This window comes from Salvelinus fontinalis, chromosome 23, assembly GCF_029448725.1.
Source record: "Salvelinus fontinalis isolate EN_2023a chromosome 23, ASM2944872v1, whole genome shotgun sequence".
NCBI classification, from domain to species: domain Eukaryota; kingdom Metazoa; phylum Chordata; class Actinopteri; order Salmoniformes; family Salmonidae; genus Salvelinus; species Salvelinus fontinalis.
In genome coordinates, this window is record NC_074687.1 from 11,295,294 (window position 1) to 11,304,867 (window position 9,574).

The 9,574-nt window shown below is 45.9% G+C and overlaps 1 protein-coding gene across 2 annotated transcripts in view; it reads left to right on the top strand.

Moving 5' to 3' along the window:
- The window catches only part of LOC129820846 (rho GTPase-activating protein 6-like), a 77,259-nt gene that overhangs the window by 53,844 nt on the left and 13,841 nt on the right, over window positions 1–9,574 (top strand). For both annotated transcript variants that reach the window (XM_055877873.1, XM_055877874.1), the window contains exons 2-6: window positions 1,094–1,253; window positions 2,214–2,285; window positions 4,981–5,243; window positions 6,756–6,951; window positions 7,178–7,233. In XM_055877873.1, coding sequence (XP_055733848.1) covers window positions 1,094–1,253; window positions 2,214–2,285; window positions 4,981–5,243; window positions 6,756–6,951; window positions 7,178–7,233 — 747 coding nt within the window. The remainder of the gene's footprint in view (window positions 1–1,093; window positions 1,254–2,213; window positions 2,286–4,980; window positions 5,244–6,755; window positions 6,952–7,177; window positions 7,234–9,574) is intronic.

Below are 9,574 nucleotides of genomic sequence, written 5' to 3' on the forward strand. Positions count from 1 at the left end.
ATGAGTCTGTTTCCTTTTAGAGTGGTTGGCATGACCCATTTTTTACATTCTCTTCCCTTAGTGGGCAAAATAACCATCTGTCGTCAGGGAGATCCATCGTCAGGGAGATCCGTCGTTAGGGAGATCCGTCGTCAGGGAGATCCGTCGTCAGGGAGATCCGTCGTCAGGGAGATCCGTCGTCAGGGAGATCCGTAGTCAGGGAGATCCGTAGTCAGGGAGATCCGTCGTCAGGGAGATCCGTCGTCAGGGAGATCCGTCGTGAGGGAGATCCGTCGTTAGGGAGATCCGTCGTTAGGGAGATCCGTCGTTAGGGAGATCCGTAGTCAGGGAGACCCGTCGTCAGGGAGATCCGTCGTCAGGGAGATCCGTAGTCAGGGAGATCCGTCGTCAGGGAGATCCGTCGTTAGGGAGATCCGTCGTCAGGGAGATCCGTCATTAGGGAGATCCGTCGTCAGGGAGATCCGTCGCCAGGGAGATCCGTCGTTAGGGAGATCCGTCGTCAGGGAGATCCGTCGTCAGGGAGATCCGTCGTCAGGGAGATCCGTCGTCAGGGAGATCCGTCGTCAGGGAGATCCGTCGTCAGGGAGATCCGTCGTCAGGGAGATACATTGTCAGGGAGATCCGTAGTCAGGGAGATCCGTCGTCAGGGAGATCCGTTGTCAGGGAGATCCGTAGTCAGGGAGATCCGTCGTCAGGGAGATCTGTTGTCAGGGAGATTATTCACATGAACTCTGCTTCATACTTACTGACAGAGTTGAAAGAAAGAAGAATTTGTATGTTCCGTAAATAATTTGTTGTACAATAGAAACCTAACTAGATCTGAACACATATTAGGTTAAAACCAACTGGCTTCTTGACTCTCTGGAGGATCGCTTCTTTAGTAATCATGGGAATTGTCAAATGATTGATGTGCTCCAGTTTCTCAACTGTCAGGTCAGGCAGAAATATCTGTTGCTTTACAAATGCATGACCAGTCAGGTACTTCCACAGTAACAGTCCTGATAGATGTGTCTGATGTGTGTGTGTGTGTGTGTGTGTGTGTGTGTCCCTTGTTTCCTCTCTGACGTGTGTGTGTCCTGTCTCCTCACCACAGGGTGCCTTCACGTGGAACAGCATGTCGGGGCGGAGCGTTCGTCTGAAGCCTGTGCCCCTCCAGAGCCTCTCAGAGCTGGAGAGAGTCCGCCTGCAAGAAGTGGCTTTCAGCAGGCTGCTCCAGGACTACAACCTGGGCTGCCAGATCACCATCCCCAAAGGTACTCTACTATTCAGGCTTGGAGGCCATCTAACATCCACTATCTCCGGATCTCTCCATTCAACAGGCAAAGCTACTTGGAAAACATTCTTGTCACAGCAAGTCTGAATGTACACAACAGATACTGATACCAAAACTGAATGTAATATAGAATTTCTAGTTTATTCTGTGTATTTACGTAGGATGTCCTGTGTATTTAGCGTTTTTATGGATAGGAATTTGTGAAACCCTGTTTTAACTGTGTATTTGTATAGAAGATAGTAACTTAAAGGTATGTAGCTGTAGGAGTTATTTATTTCAACTGTCTTGTCGTGTTGTGAGGTTGTCTATCTTCACCTCATGGTCTGTTTCTGGTCAGCCAGGCTCTGTCTTGGATTACATTCCCCCATGTGCTCCTGCCTTAACTATTCTGGGCTAACATGGGACCCTATAGACACGCACTGACATCAACAGTCACTGGCAATAACTACAGGATTACAACTTTAGAAAATACTTGCATGAAAAGTAAACAGTCAACTGTAGGAAAAACACATGAAATGTAATCTGAAATAGCAGCAGACTTTAGAACCACCCTTTCTACATATGGATTGAGTTAGGAAAGACAGGACACAGATTATCCGGCCATGTTTTTGTGTGGAATGTCACATGTGGCTTTAACGGAGCAGGATTCATATTCCACATTTTAAATATTACATGATGTATGCTTGGGTTGTCTGTTTAAGGATATTTTGAGGCCTTTCTTTCAGATTGTGATGAGTGATGAAAACATTTGTGTATGGTAATGCAATATTGAGTCATGAAGTTACGTGTTACAAGCATGGTAGAATGTGGTAGAATGTTATCTTGGCCAGGTCGCAATTGTAAATGAGAACGTGTTCTCAATTTGCCTACCTGGTTAAATAAAGGTGAAATAAATAAAAATAAATAAATATGAAGTGTTTTCCTTTTTTTCTTTTCTTAGATGGTCAAAAGCGTAAGAAGTCCCTCAGGAGGAAGTTGGATTCACTGGCCAAAGAGATGAGTAAAGACAAAGGTAATTACATGAATTAGTCACATGAATTAGCTATGTTTATTTTATGTAGTAATATGTCTCAAGTAGGGCTGCAGAAAATGGGAAAAACATTTCATTGCGATTTTTTTTTTTGTTAACCAAATACTGCTTTTGCAATTTGACTTGCGATATAGATCAAAACACTTTGGTGAACTGTTGGAATCATAGAAATACAATGATTTATATTAAGAAGCACAATGGAGAGCACCATCGTTCTTGTTTGGAACAATGTGTCGACTGCATTTGACCTAACAGAACAGCATGCAAACGTATATTGGATCTAACAGCAGAGGAAGTGTACTGCTTGAGTGACAGGGGGCAGGGCTCGGTGTGTGTGTGGGAAGCAGCCGCTAGAGGAGAGAGACAACAAACGAGTTAACTATCAAAACGGACATTACACACTAATGAGTGGCGTTTCAAAATATTGCATGTGATACGGATATCTTGTAATATGGATATTACACGTGTCAATAGTGCAGCCCTAGTCTCAAAATACCCTCAGAACACAGGAGGTTGGTGGCACCTTAATTGGGGAGGACGAGCACATGGTAATGGTGAGAGCGGGTTTGCATGGGTTTGATGCCATTCCATTTGCTCCGTTCCAGCCATTATTATTATCCGTCCTCCTCTCAGCAGCCTCCACTGCCTCGGAAACTATGTATAAAAGGAGAGACATTTCACTTTGCCATACCATACAATGACAATATTGGGGGATTCTCAAATTCTCTCCATCACTACAGCATATTTGAGAAAAGTGTCTTACACGCAGTCAGTGATAATATTGATGTTGATCTTTCAGTGTAGATAAACATGGCTCTTTTTAGTTGGAGGCTGTGGGATAGACACTGAGTCCTCTAGACCTTTGTTCATGTCCAGCTGGGTTCCGTTATCTCACACACTGGCCGGCCCATCCGTTGACTCTTTGATCCGTTTCACTGGAGCTATGTGGAGCTCACTAGAGCAAGCATTCTCAGCTGTTTCAACCCGCCGAGCTCTGAAGGGAAAATATACAGTAGGAGCCTCCTCCTGAAAGAGCTGCTTCAACACCTGGACCACAGGAGGTTGGTGGCACCTTAATTGGGGAGGACGTGCTCAATCAGTGGAATGGTTTCAAATACATCAAATACATGGTTTGATGCCATTCCATTTGTTCCGTTCCGGCCATTATTATGAGCCGTTCTCCCCTCCGCAGCCTCCACTGAACAGCACTGCCAACTGCTGCCCAGCCTCCTGCAACAATGTTCACAGGAATGTGAGTTCTCTCTGTCGCCTGGACGGTCAAGGAAAGAACATAAACAATCTTGAGAGGTGGTTCGGTCATCCTAGCCTAACCTCAATCATCCCAGCCTAACCTCAGTCATCCCAGCCTAACCTCAGTCATCCCAGCCTAACCTCAATCATCCCAGCCTAACCTCAGTCATCTCAGCCTAACCTCAATCATCCCAGCCTAACCTCAGTCATCTCAGCCTAACCTCAATCATCCCAGCCTAACCTCAGTCATCCCAGCCTAACCTCGGTCATCCTAGCCTAACCTCAATCATCCCAGCCTAACCTCAGTCATCCCAGCCTAACCTCGGTCATCCCAGCCTAACCTCAGTCATCCCAGCCTAACCTCGGTCATCCTAGCCTAACCTCAGTCATCCCAGCCTAACCTTAATCATCCCAGCCTAACCTCAGTCATCCCAGCCTAACCTCAGTCATCCCAGCCTAACCTCAGTCATCCCAGCCTAACCTCAGTCATCTCAGCCTAACCTCAGTCATCCTAGCCTAACCTCGGTCATCCCAGCCTAACCTCAGTCATCTCAGCCTAACCTCGGTCATCCCAGCCTAACCTCAGTCATCTCAGCCTAACCTCAATCATCCCAGCCTAACCTCAGTCATCTCAGCCTAACCTCAGTCATCTCAGCCTAACCTCGGTCATCCCAGCCTGACCTCAGTCATCCCAGCCTAACCTCAATCATCCTAGCCTAACCTCAGTCATCCCAGCCTAACCTCAGTCATCCCAGCCTAACCTTAATCATCCCAGCCTAACCTCGGTCATCCCAGCCTAACCTCAGTCATCCCAGCCTAACCTCAGTCATCCCAGCCTAACCTCAGTCATCCCAGCCTAACCTCAGTCATCCCAGCCTAACCTCAGTCATCCCAGCCTAACCTCAGTCATCCCAGCCTAACCTCAGTCATCCCAGCCTAACCTCGGTCATCCCAGCCTAACCTCAGTCATCCCAGCCTAACCTCAGTCATCCCAGCCTAACCTCAGTCATCCCAGCCTAACCTCAGGCATGGACAACCCTAGCCCACCCCCGCTCTCTTTTCATTTTCTCTCCCTGTGTTTAAAGAGACAGATCCCAAAGTATGCGTCCCCTGACTGGGAATAGTGTATACATGGTACGGATACTGTTTACGTTAAACACTGCATTTCCCCAAGGACCTTTAGATACGTTTTTATATAGATAAGAGTTTTCAATTAGAGGGCCTATGGGAAATGTAATTATTTATTTATTTAAATAAGGAAGCATAGTTTATAGCCACCCAGGCTTCACTACACAGTTACAGTACGTTACTTCATACTTTGAAGCAAGTCTTGGGATTTACCATTGAATTTAATTGAATGCTGAATGTATGAATATTAACTCTGGGTCCTCCCCTTTCCCCTCCTTATCCGTCCCTCGCATCATAGAGTCAACGCCCCAGGCCTTCGGCATACTGCTGTCGCAGGTGATCTCTAACGATCGCGCCCACAAGCAGCGTCAGGAGCCCCAGCGCGAGGAGCACCGTGACCCCAGTGACCTGGTGTCCTCCCTGCTACACCTCACCTCACGGAAGAGCACCAAAGACAAGGAGCTGTCCAGCAGCAACTCGTCTCTCAGCTCCACCTCTGAGACGGCCACTGAGTCACCCTCACCCAGCACACCCGATGCAGCACCACACACCCGCAGGAGGGTAGGTTTTTATCTGTGGGGGCTGTTCTAACAAACCTATAGTATTGAGTCTGAATGTATTCTGTTATATCCAAACCAACTTGTTCATATAACTTGATGGGCAGAGGTAGAAATCCTGTTGGCCGGGCTCCCAATTCACTTCAATGTATGCCATCCACTTACAGTGCGTTTGGAAAGTATTCAGACCCCTACCCTTTTTCCACATTTTGTTACGTTACAGCCTTATTCTAAAATTGATTCAATAAAACATTTTCTTCATCAATCTACACACAATACCCCATAATGACAAAGCGAAAACAGTATTTCAAGAAATGTATTTACATAAGTATTCAGACCATTTGGTATAAAACTCAAAATTGAGCTCAGGTGCATCCTGCTTCCATTGATCATCCTTGAGATGTTTCTACAACTTGATTGGAGTCCACCTGTGGTATATTCAACTGATTGGACATGATTTGGAAAGGCACACACCTGTCTATATAAGGTCCCACGGTTGACAGTGCATGTCAGAGCAAAAACCAAGCCATGAGGTCGAAGAAATTGTCCATAGAGCTCAGAGACAGGATTGTGTCAAGGCACAGATCTGGGGAAGGGTACCAAAACATTTCTGCAGCATTAAAGGTCCCCAAGAACACAGTGGCCTCCATCATTCTTAAATGGAAGAAGTTTGGAACCACCAAGACTCTTCCTTGAGCTGGCCGCCTGGCTAAACTGAGCAATCGGGGGAGAAGTGCCTTGGTCAGGGAGGTGACCAAGAACCCGATGATCACTCTGACAGACCTCCAGAGTTCGTCTGTGGAGATGCGAGAACCTTCCAGAAGGACAACCATCTTTGCAGCACTCCACCAATCAGGCCTTGATGAAAACCTGCTCCAGAGCTCTCAGGACCTCAGACTGGGGTGAAGGTTCACCTTCCAACAGGACAATGACCTTAAGCACACAGCCAAGATAACGCAGGAGTGGCTTCGGGACAAGTCTCTGAATGTCCTTGAGTGGCACAGCCTGAGCCCGGACTTGAACCCGATCGAACATCCCTGGAGAGACCTGAAAATAGCTGTGTCCCCATCCAACCTGACAGAGCTTGAGAGGATCTGCAGAGAAGAATGGGATTAACTCCCCAAATACAGGTGTGCCAAGCTTGTAGCGTCATCCCCAAGAAGACTCGAGGCTGTAATCGCTGCCAAAGGTGCTTCAACAAAGTACTGAGTAAAGGGTCTGAATACTTATGTAAATGTAATATTTTTTTAATATTTTTTTTAAAATATATTTGCAAAAAAAATCCAAAAGCCTGTTTTTTCTTTGTCATTATAGGGTATTGTTTATAGATTGAATACATTTTAGAATAAGACTGTAACATATCAAAATGTGGAAAAAGTGAAGGGGTCTATATACTTTCCAAATACACTGTATATAATCCATCATTCCATGCCATGCACTCGTCGCTATATGCTATCCATCACCTCTCCATATGGCTGTACTGTACTGTACTCACTCAACTCTGTGTATCTGGCAGGGAGGAGTGTCTGTGGATTGCATCACTGACCTTGATGACAATCAGTCTCGCCTGCTGGAAGCCCTGCAGCTGTCCCTACCAGCCGAGACACCCAGCAACAGGAAGAAGCAGAGGGACAAGAAGCTTAGCCTCAACCCCATCTATAGACAGGTTCCCAGGGTGGTGGAGATGTGCTGCCTGCATCTGGAGAAATATGGTACACACAAAGGAATTGCCGTCATTCTTCAGAAAGTTCTACGCATATTGGGCCCGATTCACAGTTGAGATGAGCGCAGACAACACAGACATTCATGTAAATCGTTCACTGAAGTCAATGGAGGATATGACTTGCAGAGGATTGTTAATCGTGACTGGAGTTTATGTACACGTTTTCCCTGTTGGTGTCACAGCAAATTTGCCCTTTATTTCTCCATGTAATTTAGGTCTACAGACAGTTGGCATCTTCCGTGTAGGGAGCTCAAAGAAGAGAGTGCGGCAGGTGAGGTTTCTCTGCAAAATGCCGATGAACACATCGATGAGGTGCTCATCAAACACACTGTGAAATTCCTAGTGTGTTTCTAGTGTTAAACTGTGGAGGGTGGGATGTTGTCTCCAGTATGATTCTAGTGTTAAACTGTGGAGGGTGGGATGTTGTCTCCAGTATGATTCTAGTGTTAAACTGTGGAGGGTGGGATGTTGTCTCCAGTATGATTCTAGTGTTAAACTGTGGAGGGTGGGATGTTGTCTCCAGTATGATTCTAGTGTTAAACTGTGGAGGGTGGGATGTTGTCTCCAGTATGATTCTAGTGTTAAACTGTGGAGGGTGGGATGTTGTCTCCAGTGTGTTTCTAGTGTTAAACTGTGGAGGGTGGGATGTTGTCTCCAGTATGATTCTAGTGTTAAACTGTGGAGGGTGGGATGTTGTCTCCAGTATGATTCTAGTGTTAAACTGTGGAGGGTGGGATGTTGTCTCCAGTATGATTCTAGTGTTAAACTGTGGAGGGTGGGATGTTGTCTCCAGTATGATTCTAGTGTTAAACTGTGGAGGGTGGGATGTTGTCTCCAGTATGATTCTAGTGTTAAACTGTGGAGGGTGTGATGTTGTCTCCAGTATGATTCTAGTGTTAAACTGTGGAGGGTGGGATGTTGTCTCCAGTATGATTCTAGTGTTAAACTGTGGAGGGTGGGATGTTGTCTCCAGTATGATTCTAGTGTTAAACTGTGGAGGGTGGGATGTTGTCTCCAGTATGATTCTAGTGTTAAACTGTGGAGGGTGGGATGTTGTCTCCAGTATGATTCTAGTGTTAAACTGTGGAGGGTGGGATGTTGTCTCCAGTATGATTCTAGTGTTAAACTGTGGAGGGTGGGATGTTGTCTCCAGTATGATTCTAGTGTTAAACTGTGGAGGGTGGGATGTTGTCTCCAGTATGATTCTAGTGTTAAACTGTGGAGGGTGGGATGTTGTCTCCAGTATGATTCTAGTGTTAAACTGTGGAGGGTGGGATGTTGTCTCCAGTATGATTCTAGTGTTAAACTGTGGAGGGTGGGATGTTGTCTCCAGTATGATTCTAGTGTTAAACTGTGGAGGGTGGGATGTTGTCTCCAGTATGATTCTAGTGTTAAACTGTGGAGGGTGGGATGTTGTCTCCAGTGTGTTTCTAGTGTTAAACTGTGGAGGGTGGGATGTTGTCTCCAGTATGATTCTAGTGTTAAACTGTGGAGGGTGGGATGTTGTCTCCAGTATGATTCTAGTGTTAAACTGTGGAGGGTGGGATGTTGTCTCCAGTATGATTCTAGTGTTAAACTGTGGAGGGTGGGATGTTGTCTCCAGTATGATTCTAGTGTTAAACTGTGGAGGGTGGGATGTTGTCTCCAGTATGATTCTAGTGTTAAACTGTGGAGGGTGGGATGTTGTCTCCAGTATGATTCTAGTGTTAAACTGTGGAGGGTGGGATGTTGTCTCCAGTATGATTCTAGTGTTAAACTGTGGAGGGTGGGATGTTGTCTCCAGTATGATTCTAGTGTTAAACTGTGGAGGGTGGGATGTTGTCTCCAGTGTGTTTCTAGTGTTAAACTGTGGAGGGTGGGATGTTGTCTCCAGTATGATTCTAGTGTTAAACTGTGGAGGGTGGGATGTTGTCTCCAGTATGATTCTAGTGTTAAACTGTGGAGGGTGGGATGTTGTCTCCAGTATGATTCTAGTGTTAAACTGTGGAGGGTGGGATGTTGTCTCCAGTATGATTCTAGTGTTAAACTGTGGAGGGTGGGATGTTGTCTCCAGTATGATTCTAGTGTTAAACTGTGGAGGGTGGGATGTTGTCTCCAGTATGATTCTAGTGTTAAACTGTGGAGGGTGGGATGTTGTCTCCAGTATGATTCTAGTGTTAAACTGTGGAGGGTGGGATGTTGTCTCCAGTATGATTCTAGTGTTAAACTGTGGAGGGTGGGATGTTGTCTCCAGTATGATTCTAGTGTTAAACTGTGGAGGGTGGGATGTTGTCTCCAGTATGATTCTAGTGTTAAACTGTGGAGGGTGGGATGTTGTCTCCAGTATGATTCTAGTGTTAAACTGTGGAGGGTGGGATGTTGTCTCCAGTATGATTCTAGTGTTAAACTGTGGAGGGTGGGATGTTGTCTCCAGTATGATTCTAGTGTTAAACTGTGGAGGGTGGGATGTTGTCTCCAGTATGATTCTAGTGTTAAACTGTGGAGGGTGGGATGTTGTCTCCAGTATGATTCTAGTGTTAAACTGTGGAGGGTGGGATGTTGTCTCCAGTATGATTCTAGTGTTAAACTGTGGAGGGTGGGATGTTGTCTCCAGTATGATTCTAGTGTTAAAC